General features: G+C 42.8%; 3 protein-coding genes and 1 pseudogene across 4 annotated transcripts in view; 1 reads left to right on the forward strand and 3 right to left on the reverse strand.

Moving 5' to 3' along the window:
* gon4la (gon-4 like a) overlaps positions 1 to 5651 on the reverse strand; it is a 52700-nt gene extending 47049 nt beyond the window's left edge. The window contains exons 1-3 of the mRNA XM_083777605.1: positions 5611 to 5651; positions 2913 to 3142; positions 776 to 963 (exon numbers count right to left, since the gene is read on the reverse strand). Coding sequence (XP_083633731.1) covers positions 776 to 963; positions 2913 to 3087 — 363 coding nt within the window. The 5' untranslated portion in view covers positions 3088 to 3142; positions 5611 to 5651. The remainder of the gene's footprint in view (positions 1 to 775; positions 964 to 2912; positions 3143 to 5610) is intronic.
* A 2539-nt stretch (positions 5652 to 8190) lies between these two features.
* LOC310860485 (choline kinase alpha-like) lies at positions 8191 to 9390 on the reverse strand (the record flags this gene model as incomplete). Its single annotated transcript, XM_083767433.1, has 1 exon — positions 8191 to 9390. One exon carries the CDS (start codon positions 9388 to 9390, stop codon positions 8191 to 8193), a length of 1200 nt encoding a protein of 399 aa, XP_083623559.1.
* Positions 9391 to 11763: 2373 nt separating this feature from the next.
* LOC310856917 (migration and invasion enhancer 1-like) lies at positions 11764 to 12051 on the reverse strand (annotated as a pseudogene). Its single transcript has one exon. The product of its transcript is annotated as a migration and invasion enhancer 1-like (transcript).
* Positions 12052 to 16682: 4631 nt separating this feature from the next.
* On the forward strand, positions 16683 to 17729 carry LOC310860564 (chemerin-like receptor 1; the record flags this gene model as incomplete). Its single annotated transcript, XM_083767554.1, has 1 exon — positions 16683 to 17729. One exon carries the CDS (start codon positions 16683 to 16685, stop codon positions 17727 to 17729), a length of 1047 nt encoding a protein of 348 aa, XP_083623680.1.
* Between the last annotated feature and the right edge of the window lie 1482 nt (positions 17730 to 19211).

The raw sequence follows: 19211 nt of genomic DNA on the forward strand, positions 1-19211 counted from the left end.
CCACTTTTCAACCTATCTTCATATAATAGGTCCTCACTAATAATCATGAAAAAATTGCGCAATTTATTTTGACTTGGTCTGTGTCTCATAGGAGGGCTGTGGGCAGTTCAGAAACCGTCCTCCTATGTTTTGTAATAATAATCTACAAATGAAGTAACAAAACACATATGAAAATACTCAGGTAAAGTGAAGCTACTGTACCTCAAAATGGTACTTAACCGTCTTCCTGCCATTGCCGAAGCCCTTCGGCAATTGAAGCATTAATTTGATATTAACGCTTGCTGCCATTGCCGAAGCCCTTCGGCAATTGCACTTTTATAGTGCATATGATTGATCAAGCCATAATGCTACTCACGTTAGCCGGTTAGCTAGCAGTGTTGTTAGCACTGCACTGGATCGTTCATATTAATTCACCGTCACCATAAGAATCCATTCTATCCGTTTCTTTCAATCGCCTGTATCTCCTATTCCTTGTCCCAGATGGCATTTTTGGTCAAAACAGCGTTTCTTTGACGGCACGAGCCGACGTTGTGGATGGCTAAAATGTACCGGCATTGATTCGATCATGTAAACAAAGGTTGTCTTGGCAACGTAAAGCTGGCAGGGATAAGCTCACTTCCGGTTGAGGCAAAATGTGGCTTTTCAAAATAAGAGCTCAAATTAAAAAAATGCTGGCATGAATTAGGTCCTAATTTCTCAATAAATGGCAGCAGTAAAAGGGTTAAGTACAGAACTGGAGTAAATGTACTTAGTTACTTAGATGAAGTTGACTCACGTGCAGGATGTTTCGGACATTGACCGTGGTCAGGTTGTGTTGTCTAGACTTGTTCTCCAGTGATTGGTCCAGCAGCCTGTCAATCTCCAGCTCTACTCCCGCCCCTTCCTCCTCAGAGTCGTCCAACTTCATCCTCTTCCTCCGCACTCCTCCTCTCCTCCTGCCCCTCGCCTCTGGCACGCTCTCCTCTGACACACACACACATATACACAATAAACTGTATAGTATTATACAACATCTTTATATCTGTCAATGTCTGTTTCGATATAGATCTGTTATCATGAAAAGCAGTAATAATAGTAATAATAGTAGCAGTGGAGTGGTAGTACTCAAGGTCAAGGTTCACTTGATTTGTATCCCATGTGAGATATTTGTCTTGGAGTAAAGGCAACAGTAAACAAACCAACATATAGTATAAGTGTATGCAGGGTATCTATTATCTGCACATTGCTAAAGTACGGTAACACTTTAAAGGTGATAGAGACAAGTTTCCAGTGTTTGTACACAGAAGTGAGTGAGTGTTTCCAAACAAATGCAAATCTAGCTCCACCCCCCTCCCCCCCTCATTCTATTGGCTGAGCCATGTCACTTCAGGCTATGGGATTGCTGTTGCTGCTGGGAGGGACGCTATGGATATTGCGCTCGTATGGCTAAATATGACATTAAAAAATTATACATTTCTATCGATATCATAGATACAACAATGACATTGAGTTGACATGTTTTTTTAAGGGTAACTGTAGCATAATCGCAATATCACACAGAGTCCCGCAAATGAGGAAGTAGGAAGTAGAGGAGACTCACTGGCTCTCAATTCAATTCTCTTTTATTTGTAATCGTGCATATAAAACATATTGCCCCTCAAATGCTCCAGCCACTACAGCATCGTTCATGTGAACTACTTTGTCCACAGTTATTCATTGCAATGAAAAAAATCGCTATGATGATCCGCGATGGCTAGCCTGTCTCCGTTGGCGAGCACGGGTTGAATGTACGCTTCAAGCCGGCCGGCAGGCAGGCGCCGCGGTAGTGGCTGGTGAAATACTATTACTCACTTCCACAGTCCACTTCCACCATTTCAACAAATAAGCACATACAACCCACTCCACATGAACGAGAACGATATTGATGTAGGCCTAACCAGGAGATTTTATTGGGGTCCGAGTCGTTCTGTGACTAAGGATCATCCGAGTTCTGAGGGGTGCTTGCTGCTGGTGGTGTTCAGTTTCACACCACCCAACCATGCACTATACATAGCGATTCTCATCATTTCAATAGGCTTACATATTAAATCATAAACAAACATACTATTTCACATGAACAATGTTAGTGAAACTAAGATATGGGGATAATATTATACATTGAAATCGCATCGCGTTTTAATTATAATACTACTGGGTTGAACACACCGTCACTGCCTCGCGCTGCAATTGGCTAAAAGTTTAAATCCCCTCCGACGTCCCGAGTAGTAAACTGTAGTGGATATAAACAGCGCATTCAGCCACAGGGGGGGCAAAGGGGTAGTGTGCTGTTGCAGGAGAACACCTCAGCATCATAATATAGGGAAAGATAGAGGTGGAAAAGGCCAAACAAATACATTTATATATATTTTAGATTTTGGCTGAAAACTTGTCTATATCACCTTTAACCCCTACAATACCTCTAAAATTAAAATAAAGAAAAACTAATAATAAGACCATTACTATGCCAAACGTAAACAACAGACTGTACTACAAACAATGGTCAAGCATTGTCTACAGGCGGGCACATAGGTTGGTGAACCAATAGGGAGCCACCGTCAGCACTATTTTGAATCCACCCCTCTACTACTCTAGTCCATGAAAAAGCTTGAGTACTTTCAAGCTAATTAGGTTATGACCCGTGGCTCTGTACTCTGGCTCTTTTTACCCAGTACACCAAAACTAGTCGCAGAAAACATGTCGTGCTGCGACAGGCTGGGCTTGTAGATTGGCTATTTTCGGCAAAAGGTCCCTGCAAAATAGGGGTAGTTCATGTAATTAAAAAGTGTAAAAGGGTCTTATCACACAAAGATTTGGCGCCCCCCCCCCCGTAGCAACTCCGAGGGCCCCCTGTTGAAGAGCCATTTGCATAAAGTGTCAATTGTAATTGTACCTACCCATAGTAATAACCAGACTGGAGTCGGTGGTATCTTCCTCCACCAGTAGAAACTCCTCTTCCTCGTGTACAGGAAGCAGTGCAGCAGGTTTGGACGTGTTGACTTCCTGGTGTCCAGGAAGCACCGGAGGCGGTGCGGACATGTCGACCCTGAGACGTTTTCTGGCACTGCTCATGATGCCGCGACATGGTCTGGACAGTGGACACTGGAACTGCAACTCTCCACTGCTCCTATGTGGACCCCAAATAGAGAGGATTGGTGTAAAATAAATATAAAAAGATATTCAAACTTTTCCAAACATGTTTGATATTTTTCAAAACATTTCAAAAAGAAATAGAACTGCTATTTTTGAATGTCCAACATATCCACACAAGTGGATAAAGTGTTTAAATTGCTTGGGGAACGCAAACTATCAAAGCAAACTCCACCTGCCCAACAAACGTTTCGGGCAACCTCAAAGCAAACTCCACCTGCCCAAACCTGTCAGGCAACAATTAGTGTCTGTCAACCCCTGAATAGAATAATAAGATACCAATTTAATCCACTCAGAGAGAGACAGGATATAGGATAAACAAGTGAAATTGGAAGTGATGAAACAGAAAGCTGTCTCTCTCAAAGCATTATGGTTCCGTGTCGGCCCTGCATGGTCTGGTCTTGTGTGTGTCTGTCTGTCTGTCTGATGTGTTTCCTTACTTGTGTTACAGTACATGCAGAGATGTGAAAAAGACCATGGCTACAGCTCTCAGCATAAGACGGTCACACGGTCGCAGAGTGGACTGGGGTCTGCTGCCTCTTAAGGATCATACTAGAGGGAGACGGAGAGACATGATACTAGAGAGGGACTGAAAGTAGTTAACTTATTTGTATATATAAACATGTAAGCGTTTCCCATTCCCATGGTTTGGGAGTCGCTTGCACACAACACACTGCGTGCATATATAGTATACTGTATGTGGATGTTTACTGAGTGATCACAGTAAACATCCTAAGTCGCCTTCCTCTGGACTGGGAAGAAAACTGCTGCCAAATGTTTGACACATGAGTGCTGTGACTTATTTTCCTTTGTGTCTAATGAGCTATAGGGTTGTGTTGTGATATATGTCTTATTATCTCCTCACTGGTCAACAAAAACACCTTGAAGACCTTAACAGGAACCCTCGTACAAGGTTTCTACAATGCATGCACATCCTGGTACCACAGCACCTCAAAGGCCCTTAAAACTAGGCTCCAGACTTCCCAAAACCAACTGGTCAGGCTCCTACTTGGCCTCACCCCCCTCACCCCTGCCTACTTTGACAGGCTGGGATGGCTTAGGGTCGATGACAGAGTACAGCATCTTGCAATGGGTCTGGTCCACAAGATTCGACAACACCAAGATACCCATGTACCTGTCTAGATACTTCCTTAATGTTAACGAAGTCCACACCCACAACACCAGAGGGACGAACCATGTACAACCCAGATTCTGCACAAACAAGGGACTAAATTATTTTCACTCCTATGCCACCAAAATGTGGAACACCCTACCAACAGTCATTAAGACATGCAAATCCCTTGACTCCTTCAAAACCGCTCTCAAAGGGCAACTACGGACGGCTGCAATTCGAAACTGGCCCCTGTAAAATCAGAATCCCCCCCACCGTCTTTCCCCCTCACTGTATATGTTTCTTTCCCCTTTTTACCTCGTTTATGATGAATTCCTGTTCTGTTCTTTGACTATATAGAAGTGTCTATTTGTACGTCTCTAAATGCTTTGATGAATTGAACATGGTGGACCCTCTTGTAAACAAGTGTAATGCTTAATTGGGTCGTCCAACAGTCTTTATATTGAGTTTGTACTTGAAATGTACTGTAATTCTGCAAACTGTTAATACATATTTCAATCAATCAATCAACACTGAAAATCTAGAAATGTATTCCCCTCAAAACATGAGATACTGGAACCTTGTTTACACTAGGGCACAAATAACCGCTACAGCTCTATCACATATGTACACCAGAATGACCAGATGTCACCAGACAAGCTCACAATGTGGCATGAGCATGTAGATTTGCTATTTTCACTATTTTTGATGTCAACTCATAATCAATGTACCCGGTACAATGGTGGTATATTTTCCCTTGACTGATTGACTGTTAACTGTTAATAAAATATTCAATTAAATCAATCAAACAGAAGAAGCTGATATGGGCAAATGTAATCTGATTGATTGATTGTAAATTGTATTAACAGTTTGTAAAATGGTACAGTTCAAAAAACTGAGTGTAAAACCAGAAAAAGCAAAGCACAAAGACTTGTTTACATCAGGGTCCTACATTTTCAATTAATCAGAACATTTAAAGACAAATATGCAATACATTGCTATTCAAGTAAATGTACTCCGTTACTTAATACTTTGTCCACCACCATGCACTGAAACAATAGTACGTACGGCTACACACATGGGACAGGGACAACAGGTTGTTTTGTAAACATGTACTAATATGTAATACAGTATTGTTGTATGTATGTCTCTGTGTACAGGGGAGAAGTTTCATTATTTCCATACATGAAGCTAACAGACAGTTAGCTGACACGCTAAACCCGACGGCTTTTATCAACAAAGCGTCGCTTCAAAGACACAGCGACGTCAACTGAACATGTTTGAATTTAAACGTTTGTTTATTGTTCCAAATAAATAACGTATCGCTCTCTTACCCGCCACAATGTTGCTGCAAAGTAGTGCAAACGTATGTGAAGAAAAAAACTACATATCCGGGTGCGAAACTACATTTCCGGGTGGGTGACTAGGTGGGTGAGGACCGCGACCAACTTCCGGAAGAATAGACGCCTGCTGGCGTATTGCTGCCCCCGACTGTAGTTTTGAGTACTGCACCCTGATAATTATTTTCAGACTCAAGACTCAAAGGTTACAGTAGCCTATAAAAATTGGTCAGGCATTGGCACAATTGTCAAGAGGTAGAAATTGTGAAAATAGCGATGAGCCGATCGGCTATTCTCACAGAGGCCTATTTATCTGTGGGATAACCTACCTGACCTCACCTGTCAGCTGATTGGATAACATTGGTATCCCACCAACCCCTGAAAATGTGTTTTCTTTTTACTAAAGAGCTGGAGAGACAGGTAGACTCCTGTTTTGATTGATTGATTGATTGATTGATTGATTGATTGATTGATTGATTGATTGAATACTTTATTAGTCAGAAATATAAACAGCATGATGTGATAAAGTAAAACATTTAAAACAACACAACAAATTCCTGGGAGTCCTTGCGTGCACATCTTCCCCAGTTTAACCAGTTCCCCAGTAGACACTAGTGGAGCACAGATTTACTGATCTTACAAGGACGTAAGCTTCTAAAGAAAAACACTTCTGCTGTAATAAAAGAGAGAGAATACTCCCAATAGAGGATAGACAATGTACCCCAAGTAGGCTACCCCAAAACATTTAAACTTAAATAAATATAACATAATTCTTAATATTGTAAATGTAGCGTACGAATATTTGTCCATAACTCCCTCCTCTGCAGGGAGCTAAATTTTTGGCGAGGGGGTTGTTGGCTGTGTGTGGGTTGTGGGTTCGATCCCGGCTCGAAGCACAGTACATGGAAGCACTGCACTTCTAAGCCGTTGTTAGTATAGGCTATAATGTATTTATTGTAACCAAAAATAAATAAATAAACGGGATGTAGGCTATTGATTCTTCCTAACCACAAACGTATGCTGGGGGAACATTCACCAAAAGTAGCTACAAGCTCGCAAACTTTTGTATAAGAGCATAAGTAGTCCTTAAATGGCAATGTGTACCTTTAATGCAGACTAATAAAAACTAGAAATGCACTCTCGGGATGCCAACTTGCGCCTTGCCCCCAAGTAGGCCACGTATGGCATAGGCCTACTTGTGCGCAAGTACTGCTACTACAATCACCAAATACGCAGTGCCGTATCTACAGGGGGGCACTGCATTGCCCCCCCCCCCCCCCCCCCCAGATTGGATTTTGTGCCCCTCCAGTCCAGATTGGCCAGTAGTACCCTACCAATATTTTAATGTTTTACAAATGTTAAATCTATAAGTTATCCATGATTATTGTAAATATATGTATGTTCAAATTAATTGAATAGTTAATGTAAATACAAGGTAATATATAGACATTATAATGCTCAACATTTATTTATTTGTTTGTTTGTTGATGCTGCTGCATACTTGTATAGCCTATACTTGTAGTCTTTTTCAAGCATCACTTTGTTAATAGGCGACCATTTGTTATACATATAGGGGGGAAGTTGAAAAATTAAGTGCCCCCTTTGGAGAAAGTATGCCCCCCTGGTAATTTGTGCAGAGACAGCACTGCAATATACATCATCAAGAATGGTGGTCCCTTATTGGCCAGTGGACAACACCGACATACCAATAAGGCAACATATTAATTGAATAAGTGTGGAAAAAAACATTTGTCTGTGATTAGATTGACTGCTTAATGAACAGTGAAGGCAATATGATTAGTTAAACCCCATGGCTGTTAGCCTAGTCCGGACCATGCAGGCTAACTTCACAGCTACATTACGATGGTAAATGTGGAATTGCTTTCTTGAAACAGGCCCCTGGTCATGGAATGTTGCAGATAATATCATGCAGGGTTGTCATCACCGAAGTTGTGGAACAAACTCCCTTTTAGGATTGAAGCGGACCTTTTAAAAACCCACCTTTTCACTATAGTATACTGTATAGGACTCCTGGGTTCACTTGTTGCGTTATGGTGTGTGAACGTGTGCAAGCGTGCGTGCATGTATGAATGTGTGCATGCATGTGTGTATTTGTTTAGTTTCTACTCCTTTCTGTTATGACAGTGTGACTGAGTTCTTGTAGGTAGAAAGAAGTAGGTCGGGAATGACTTATTGTCAGTATCAGCCGATGACATGCGAGAGGTGGAGCCTCTCTACTGAGGTGGAGCGCTACACCAACCATCAGCTCCCAGCACTTCCCGCATGACTTTCTACACCCAAGCCGTGCTACTCATATATGCTGAGATTGAACCATGAACTTGTGGTCCAAACTCCAAAGGCGAGAGCTCTACCGACTGAGCTACCCAGACACAATGTTGTTGTTCTAGTCTAGTCTTCCTTGTCTTGTCCTAGGTATTTCTCCCTTCTACTAATCCTGAAGCTATGGGAGAATACACATTACTGACATGGATGTCCAGGACACATGACATCACATAATGAGTATAGTACAGACACACACACCGCTCTATACCCTGCCTGTATACATTCAGACAGCTAAGAGGCGGAATCTAAGATAATGAGCTTTTTTAGTCTGAAGTAGTCTGTGAAGCGGCACTCGGCGTAGTCCAGGTATCCAAACTCGATGATCTTGGATATCCTTGCCTGAACGATAGACCACAGGCCCCAGAAGAAGTGCGCCGCCAACGCGTACCTGTTGGCTTCGATGACCATCTCCTCCTCGATGCGCGTCTGCTCCTCCTGCGTGCTGTTCTCAGCGCATCCTCGCTGCTCCGCCACATAACTACGAATGAAATGCAGTTGCTGCTCTCTGGTGGGATAGTTCTCCTGCTTGGCCTGGTAGAAAGGCCACTGGTCGCACGAGTAATCATAGATCCACTCGCAGAAGTGGTTCCCAAAGTCGTAGCCCCTGTAGTTGTAGCTGCTGTACTCAAAGTCTATGAGCATGAGCCTCTCCATCGAGACCAGGCCCTGGCCTTCCAGGAGCAGAATGTTGCCTTCGTGAACGTCGTTGTGACAGAACACCACGGGGGACGGGGTGGACGCCAGCAGCTCACGGAGTCTCCCCAGCTCTGCGGGCAAGTCTAGCTTCAAGAGCTTGTTGTACTTCTTCACCTGCGCCTCGCGCTCGAACCTCAGCTTCAGCGTCTGGTCCATGTACGCGTCGATGGTCTCAAACAGCCACTGGGGCTCCTTGTTGAAGGGCATCACTATGGCGTGGAAGCGCGCCATCTTGCTGGCGATCTCGGCCGAGATGGCGGGCTCGGATAGCTGCTCTGTGCGCATGCGGATGTTGGGTATGTACTGCTCCAGGCGCCCCTGAGGGAAGATGCCGTAGAGCTTTGGGCCGAGTGTGCGCTCGGCCAGGATGGCGAAGGCCACGCTCTCCAGCACCAGGGCGTCTTGTCCCTGCAGGATGGCGCCGTAGAGGCGCAGTAGGACACTGCGAGGCTCCTCCCCCTCGGACTGGACACGGTCAGACAAACTGCACATGTACAGCAGGTTACTGAGGCCGCCGGTGACCATACCGATCTGGAAGTCTGCCTCAGTGACGGTCTTCCATGCACCGGACAGAAAGTCACAACACCACACCAGTGCCTTGGCTTTCGTCTCCCGGTCGACCTCCTCGCTTCGCCCGCCGCCCGGGCACGAATCCGCCTCAGAGTCTTCTGTTTCGGGGTCAGCCCAAGTACTCGGATCGCTGTCACTGGCTGACACGGGGCTGTCGGCGACCATCTTCTTTAGAAAGAAGGGCTCCCAACTCACTTTTTATAAACTTTATTATGACGTCATCATTATAAACGTCATGATAAAGTCCTTGCTGTTTGACTCAGCGGCTAGAGTCGGCATGTTAAATTGTTCTTGAACAGAGTATCATTGTCTGCTCTCCCTGACGTATTGTCTTGGCAGGGGTGCGGATTGGGGAAACAAATCTGCACGGTCTTCCATGTGTCAGAATATTTCTCAATGGGATGACTATGGGAACAAAATAATAAAATGCTCAGATTAACATTATGCAACACTACAAACCAGTGGTTCTTAACATAGGCCTAACGTTGGTCCGCCAGGGTCGAATTGGTTCCATTTGTACACTCTCAAGTGTTAAATTAAAGACTCAAATATTTTACAATAGTAGTTGGGGGTCGCAGAGATTGACATTGCATATCAAACTGGGGGTCCTTGAAAAAAAAATAACATAAATAAAAGATCACACCCGTGTGAAGTGAGGGGCGCTCTTATCATCGTAGTGATCATACATCCTCATACATCATCTCGTTCCAGCAAATCAGAATTTGCGTCATGACTCAATGTTTGTGTTTATGCAAACACTCAAAACTGGCCATTCATTATCAATAATAAATAATAATAATAAAACTTTATTTTTATAGCACCTTTCATGACATGAAATGCAGCTCAAAGTGCTTTAAAGAGCAATGGAGGGAAAAAAGGAGAAAAAAAGAAAAGAAAAGCAAGGCATAAACATTAAAAAACAAGAGCAGTAATGCAATACAGTGAGGACATGAATAACAAAACATTAAAATATCAATTAAAAGCAAGGGTGAGCTGTGCTTTAAAAATGTCTACAGAGGCTACAGAGGCATTTAATGTTTGTGTTAGGACAAAGTTTGTGTTTACACACACACTAAAACCTGAACATAGGAGGGGCTATCACCCACCAAAACAAAACAAAAATGCACTGCACCGATTTATGACGAGATACGAGACACTTATGATACACTGACTGTAATGGACACTATATGTTTGTTTACTGCTGCTCTGTATTGTTGATGCTTCTTGTTTTGTTTTGTTTTTCTTTTGCCTTGTTTTGCTGCCATATAGTTAAAACATCGTCTATAACTGCCCTTTCCAGCCATTCCAGGCGTTTTTACTAACCTTTGAAAAATCATACTCATAGTAGAATTATTCTTCACAACGATTCAGATGCCGGTCGCTTTGAAAGTCTTGTAGGGTCGGGGGGGGGGGGGGGGGGGAACTGATAATCCGTTCCATAGTTATGGGCAGTTGAATGTGGCATGTCTTTATAAAGAAGGAAAGAAAAGACTGAAAAAAGTTGAAAAACAAAAAGTGATCATGTGATTTCTGGGTGTAGGCCTACTCTTCTTCCTTGATCCTGGGATCATTCACAGGCTGTGGTAGAGCGCCCTCTATCATAAACCACTGAAAACACATCATGACAAGAATATTGTCATTGGCCGTTAACCACTGTGCCGCCTCTGGGCGACTGATTTTACCCGGCGGGATAATAAAGGAATCTATCTATAAAATGGTAAATGGTGCATTTTATACGATAGTGCTTTTATCCAATCGCTTTACCTACATTGTGCATTACATTCACCCATTCACACACACATTCATTCATACACCGATGGTGGAGGAAACCCTGCAAGGCACCAACCTGCTCATTTGGAGCAATTAGGGGTTCACTAATAATTCACTAAGGACACTTCGATAATTATAACTCTGCGGGAGCCCGGGATCGAACTGGGAACCTCGCGGTTACCATCTGGCCACCCTGAGCCACTGCCACCCCATCAATCTATCCCTCGGGAATCTCCAAGACGTGGCATCATGCCATAACTTTACTTCTTTTTACATTACAGCAGTCATAAATGTCCTGAAGAACCACGATGGGAACACAGAGGGGAGACAGAATAAGGCACAATAAAAGGTCTTCTTTGACACAGCATGTGAAGAGGCCCGTCCAACCAGGGGCTGCTTCTCAACGTCCAGGGGCTCCACAATTGGACTGTAATATATAACATATATCCGGGGGGTCCCAGAGATAAGAAATGCAATCAAATGGGGCTCCATGGGCCTGATGTAACTGGGTGTCCTGGGAGAATCACTGAACTAAACAATATACTGGGACCCCAATCGACAACGTTTAACTCCAATGGAACTATTTGGTTCACCCCATCGGGAGTTACAGACCCATAAGGGTCCAGCTGGGACCCCTCAAGTGGTCCTTGAACCTGGCGTTGAGAACCAGCGCTCTCATGGACATATTTATCTGGCTTTCTCGATACCTCTGGAGGGGTCGTTTGGGGAGGTCTTCAAGGTTCCTCCTGGCTCCTCTGAAGGTTCAGTTCACATGATGGCGCAGCGAGAGCGACTCTCTGTGATCTTCGTCAGCGGCTGGCCGTCACGTGCCCTCTGCACGGCCTCCCTGATGGCATCCTCATACGGGAAGCCTCCCGTCTCCAGCTTGGAGAAGATCAGCTGCCCGTTGATCTGCACCTCGAAGCTGCTACTCCTCCCCACGAAGCCCGTGACCTCCGCATCGGGGACATGCTCGCTGATCTGGCGAGCAAGCTCCCGATAGCGGGGCTCGTAGCCTCAGTTACCACAGTACTCCACTCGGACCTGCACAACCATCACTGCTATAGGTTTTAACGTTTGAGAATTCACCTTATAAGACATTCAATTTATACTGCTAGTGGACTATGTGATCTGGCACCTTGCCCAATTATGGAGATGAGTGATGTCATGTTGTCATACAGGCACGTGCGCACCAGACCCATAGAGAGAGTTGCATCACTAGCATAGACTCCCATTGTAAGAATCCATCCATCGATCTTCAACCGCTTATCCATAGTCGGGACCACCAGAGACTATGGACTGGATGTGGTCTACTCTACTGTATGTGGGCTGCTACCATGCAGGAGTCCGTCCTCCGAGAGAGAGCGTGATATGCAGCTCTCTCTCTCTCTGAGACAGGAGAATGAGAGTCATGATTGTGTGTCTTGTTCCATTTCTTATTTTTTACTTGCGCAAGCAGAGCGCGCAAGTACTGTGGTCGGCTGGATCGAAAGTGGTATGCATGGTATGCGTGGTTATAATTGGCTGTTAATGGTGACGTAATTAAAATTATGTTTCAATGTTGGGTGGGTAAAAGGTAACGTATGTATGTATACATGTACTGTATGTATGTATTTTTGTATGTCGGTAAGAATGGTGGTCCTTTATTGGCTGTTGACGGTGACGTCAAGGTAGGTATATATATTTTATACTTGTGTGCAATGCGCAAGTTGGCACCTTGCGTCTGTATGTAAGCCGGCATCTCAGGTGCTTCCCATCAACTACACTAAAATGTTACTAGTGTAGAAGTCATTAATGTTTGGTTGAGCTCATGTTCAGTTTTAAATGTAGCCTTGATGGGTCTCATAATGAGGTGATTAAGTGACCAATTCCAGGTTTAGCACAACTGATCTCGCCATACTGATGTGGAATTACATACGTGTGCCTTTTATAGTTTATTTTACGAGGGCTATTTAGATTTTTATCTATAAGTCTCTCTCTCTGTGTGTGTGTGTGTGTGTGTGTGTGTGTGCGTGTGTGCGTGCGTGCGTGCGTGCGTGCGTGTGTGTGTGTGTGAGCGAGTGATGGAGTGAGTGAGAACTATACCTGCCTTGCTGCCCACCATACAACAACCTGATGTGCTCCTGGTGCACCAAGATCTGGTAAATTAATGTACTTTCATGAATTTGACTGTGTCTGTGATGTGTTTGTTGTCTATTTGAGTTATTTAAGCCTAGTTTATTGGGTTTGGTGAGTTTGTGTCACTGTCTGAGCACAGTATCTGTTATTGAGAGATTAGCTGTCTGAGGTAATGGAAGGTATGTGTTTGAGTCAGAGAATGGTCTTCAAACGATAGTGCTCAAAAAAGTGTGTCATCTGTATACTGTACATGTGCTAAATGATTAGCCTGTGTAATCTGTGGGGATTTACCCTGGCCCTGTACACAGTGATTGACAGTTTCCAAATTCTACTCATTCAACTCGCAAAATCAATTACAATTTCCAATTTAAGCATTTAGCAGACACTTAACTCAGAGTGATTTAAAGTAAGCAAGGACAACACAAGTAGGTGTGCTAAATAAATTGTCCCCCATATGCAATAATGTATCTATGACTAGTAATTAACCTATTTAGGACTTTGGCCGATTCTAAAAACGCCTTCAAAATCCTGATCTACGTTTTCTGAAAAGCTTCAAATATTTATTAAAGAATTACAAAATAATTATGTTGATATATACTGTACACACAGCATTGCCTCTCAGGTGTTAATATAACTACCGTAATATGCAGTTTGTGAGTTTGTTCTCACCAAAATCACTGCTTATCAATAATCAACGGTCGATTGATAAGGTGAATTGACTATGGATTAATTATTTCATCGATCATTTCAATCGTCTATCCGTCTATCGGCTCTGTCCCTACCATTAATAGATTTATCATTTAGGACGATGACTGTTTTTGTTACAAAGTATAGCCTGGCTATACAGTACACGTAGCTGTCCCACTTTCATGTCCCACATTATACCGTGGAATCACCCTACTAAATGGTGTAGCAGGCTACAGCCCTTGTGGTCAGGTCACATCGCATTGTTGTGGCCAAGTTGAAAGTTTCACGTTACTTTTTTTTCTCCTCATCACTAAACTACTACTCTGTGACCACATGAGCTCTAGTGCTGTTCTCTACACCCCCATAGTCTCATGTCTACTACCATGCAGAACACACATTTTATTCATTTCTGAATTGGAAATACTCATTGACAATTAAATTAATGTGTTTCAAGAACTTGTTTCAAGTGGCTCTACTCGTCTCTCTCCAGGGTGACTGAACTTCTAGGCTGAGAGACACCAGCCACAATTCTCTTGAATATCTGGGGATAATTTTACTGTATATCCCTGTACTAATTCCTCTCTGCTTGACACTCAGCATCAAGGATTGAACATATTGATGTACTTGTACATCATGTGACATATAGCATCATGCCCAGGGTGTGTACTTGTACATCATACATACTAGCACCATCTCCAGCCACATCATGCTAGAGACAGGGCAACGTGTCTTTGGAACCGAGCTACTCACTTGCTATATGGACTAAGTAAATTGCTAGTAGAGATAGTATCATAAGCCTGTGTAGTACAATATGTGGTTTGAAAAACAGACCGTAGGGTTCTGGTACCATAGCTGTCATGCTGGGCCCCATTATTATTATTATAGTTAGATCAAGTCATTCATTTACATTTATTGTTACGTATTGAAGTAACCTTTCCACGCTGAGTTGTCTTTCCAGTCCTCCCCTCTGCATACGTCAGCCATTTCATCAGACCTTCATAGAGAAAGGGTTCATCAGCATTCACTGACCACAGTTTGAAGAAGTCACTTCTCCGGCTGACACCCCTTGAACACACTGAAACAGGTAGATCTTTTTTTTGATCTCTTACTTGAGGGTGTATAGTATCTGAACATTATAATACTGATATACAATATTACACATATTTTGGTATAGTAGACACGCATGCACGCATGCACGCACGCACACACACACACACACACACACACACACACACACACACACACACACACACACACACACACACACACACACACACACACACACACACACACACACACACACACGGAAACAGTCAGGTTATCTAACTCTGCACATAGCACATACATTCCAGTTAAGCACGCATATCCTGTCCTCCCTATATGGACATGGTTAAGTTAGCCCCTTACACACACACACACATTCCAGTTAAGCACGCACGCATATCTTGGAGGGGTACAATCACTCAATAGCATAATAACAATAACAATAACTTACATACTGTAGGCTAAGCACAGACAAACGCACACTCATGCACCCTCTTTGTCCTCCCTATGGACATGGTTAAGTTAGCCCCTTACACACACACACACACACACACACACACACACGCACGCACGCACGCATGCATGCACGCACACCAGAAAAAAAGAAGAAAGAAAAATGTAAAGATTCATGAATGAGTTCAATATAAATCAAAACGTTCTAGTACCTCTAGTCTAGAACAAAAGCCAAATCAAATATGATGTCAAATCTTAAGTAATCTTAAATTAAAAAATGTCGACATTAATCTCATTCAGTAGTCATTCTGTTAATTGTGAAAACAGAGACTTGGAAAAAAGTATAGGCTATTTATTTATTGATTGATTGAATACTTTATTAACAGGCTTTGGGCCAAGCCCCTATAGAGCGCCGCAGTCCCTCCCCCTTTCAGAAAAACGAGTGGCCCAGGAAATGAAAACCCAATGCATGCATGAAAGAAGAAAAGAAAGTCAGGAGACAACACTATTTATTTTGTTTTTCGTCTTATAAATTATTTGATCGGCCCAAAACATTGTGTTCATTGTCATGATTTGTCACGATCCGAGATGGCTTTGTCCGCGGCGTAACCGTCTTTAAATAAATTAAATAAGAAGTGCCTTTGGGAGAATGCATTGGGTTTTCATTTCCTGGGCCACTCTGTATAATATCTGAATCGGTCAGAATCGGTATCGGCAGATACAGTATGACCCTGCAAATAATCGGAGATTGGATATCGGTCATAATTTCATAATCGTGCACCCCTAATTTTTGTTTTAGAACAAGCAGGTCATTTTGGGCAATAGGCTACATTTAATTTGTTTTGTTAGTTGTTTTTTTTTACATTTTGCTACGGGATATTCTGCCCAACACTCTTTTGGATCCCATAATAAAGCAGCAGTCATTTACAAAGTTCCATCAGTTTCTCCTCAGTGGCAAAGTGATACCTGCTGGCAGTTTGCCAACAGGTACATAATCCTGACCCCAAATTATACAATTACAATAGACATGTCATACCACCAGTGTTTCCAAAAAGCAGACTCATAGCTTGTGATACCACATTTGGACCAAATTGACCATTGACATCATCAATGATGTTTCGAAACGTCAGACCTTCTCTTCCTGGGAAGTTAGCATGCTGAAATAGATTGTGCCATTGTTCTTGCATTAAATGAAATGTCCAAACCTGCCTACCAATGATGTCAGTGACTGGTAGGTCATCTTCTAATGCACATTAGTGAGGATCAATTAAGATAGGTTGAAAATGTGTGTGTGATTGATAAAACAGAGCACGTAACTTTGTTTTGTTATTATTATTTTTAGGATGGGTATTGTGACCACAACTGCTGTCTATCACAATACAACCATGGATCATGATGACTATGAACTTGAACTCAACAACAAATCCCTCAAGATCGTGTGCGTCGTCATTTACAGCCTGGTCTTTGTGCTTGGCGTGTTGGGAAACGGAGTTGTCATCTGGGTGACGGGCTTCAAAATGACCAAAACCATCAACACCGTTTGGTACCTCAACCTCGCTGTGGCCGACTTCCTCGTTGCAGCGCTCCTGCCCCTGAGAATCACAGAAACGGCTCTGGACTTCCACTGGTCTTTTGGCAAATTCATGTGCAAACTCAACTTCACCGTCGTCTACACCAACATGTATGCCAGCATCTTCATTCTGATGGTCATCAGTGTCGACAGATGTGTATGTGTGGTGTGGCCAGTGTGGGCCAAGAACCACCGCAGTGTCAGAAAGGCATCTTGTACGAGTCTGGGTGTCTGGTTTCTGGCCTTGGCTCTCAGCTTCCCCTACTTCATCTTTAAGGACACGCTGCCCTCTGTCCGTGATAAGGACATCATCAGGTGCTTTGACAACTTTGCACTCACCGATAACTACAGTCGACCCGCAATGCAGTTGTGGAAGTTTCGACGTGGCATCATGATCATTATCGACTTCCTCATGGGATTCGTGGTCCCTTTCACTGTCATCGTCTCCTGCTATTCTGTCATCATCTACCGGCTCAGGAGGAAACGCTGGCTGGCCAGCCACTCAGGTCGCCCCTTCAGAATCATCGCAGCTGTCATCACCGCATTTTTCCTGTGCTGGGCCCCCTTTCAAATCATGGAACAGATTGCGTTGGTGAATCTCAAGGTGGAGCACAGTGAAACAGTGCATAACATGGTGGTCGTCGGGTTTCCTATAGCTTTCTGCCTGGCATGTCTCAACAGCTGCCTGAATCCGCTGTTGTACGTGTTCATGGGTCATGATTTCAAGGACGAAGTTCACAGGTCTATGGTGAAAGTGCTGGAAAGCGCTTTCGCTGAAGAGCTGTCTCAGATCATCACTCCCAGAAACCCAGCCATCACTAGTCCTAGCAAAGACAATTGCTGGTCTGAGACACAGGTATAGGCAATGGTGGACAAAGCACTGAACAACCCCAGTACGTGTTTCCCCCTATATGATGCAGTGGCGGCCCGCCACTTTTACCGGGGGTGAAGTAAATTCCAAATCAACAGCAATTTGTAGTGGTGTCAAAAAAACCCAGGCAGTTTTTTACGTTAGCCTACTTGATTCAGTAATTGGATATTTGATATTCATTTTAGCTGCCGCGCCCCTTCATATACAAACCCATTATAACTGCAAACTCCATTTTATCATGTGTGATAAAAAAATATAAAAACTGACATTTTACACTGTCACAAAACACAAAATGTTCTGATTGTTTTTGCCATTGTATAATAATAATAATAATAATAATATAATGATTCATAGTAATATGATTTTTTTTTCTTTTTTTTTTAAATGAAACTCTTATGGAAATGGGTGAAGTAAAATATTTAGGAATAATCTTGGATAAAAACTTAAAATTTGAAAAACAGGTAAAGCATATACGCAAGAAGGTCAAACCAAATCTAAATTGTTTTCGTCATAATTATTAGAAGGGACCTATCAGCCAAAACTGCACAGCTGTATATGCATTCTATGATTTTCTCACACCTAGCATACAGCATCACAACATGGTCACAATCCTCTCAAACTGTCTTAAAACCAATAACATCAATATACAAACAGGCTATAAAAACCATGGATCAAAAACCAATGAGATGGCACATTTGTGGTGTTCTAAAAAAACACAACCTTTTTACATTTGAAAATTTTGTATTTTTTTCTACTATCAAATTGGTTTTTACGTGTTTACAGGGTCATGTCTCACCTTTGTTCTCTGGACTGATAGTTAGACTTCCGAGCTCTGGTAGAGCAACCACTCGCGCCTCAACAAGTGGTAACTGTGTTGTTCCCAGGTGTAACAACACATTCGGACAGTCTGCCTTTTCAGTAAAGGGAGCTAACTTGTGGAACTCCTTGCCTACGGTCTTAAAACTAGAGACGGATGGTAATGTGTTCTATAGAGATCTCAAACTATGGTTGAAATCAGATCAACTGTGCTCACATGTATAGCTCCTGACTGGTTACGAGAATGATTATGTTTACTTTTGTACTGGAGGTTATGTAATGTACTGTAACCTTGCTGTAAAATTCACTTGAATGTACTTTTATTGAATGTAGGCTACTTCTTATTTTTAGATTGGGTGTTCTTTTAACTTTGTATTTTCAGAAAAGTCTCCTATGGACAAGTGGTGAAAACTAGCACTCGTGCTAACACACTGTAAACGATGCATCTACAAGTTGTACAATTGTGCAATGAGCAATGTGATTGTTATGTCCATATCAAATAAATAAACATAAACATAATATGATGTAATATGATGATTATGACTTAGTAATGTGGTGATTCATCATTTCATATAGCTTCATAGACTGTGGTTTCCTTTAGCCTAGAACTGATTTATTTGCTTGGGTGGGCAGGACTCACGTTTGGCTCTGGTAGAG

This window comes from Protomyctophum parallelum, assembly GCF_964188405.1.
Source record: "Protomyctophum parallelum genome assembly, chromosome: 1".
NCBI classification, from domain to species: domain Eukaryota; kingdom Metazoa; phylum Chordata; class Actinopteri; order Myctophiformes; family Myctophidae; genus Protomyctophum; species Protomyctophum parallelum.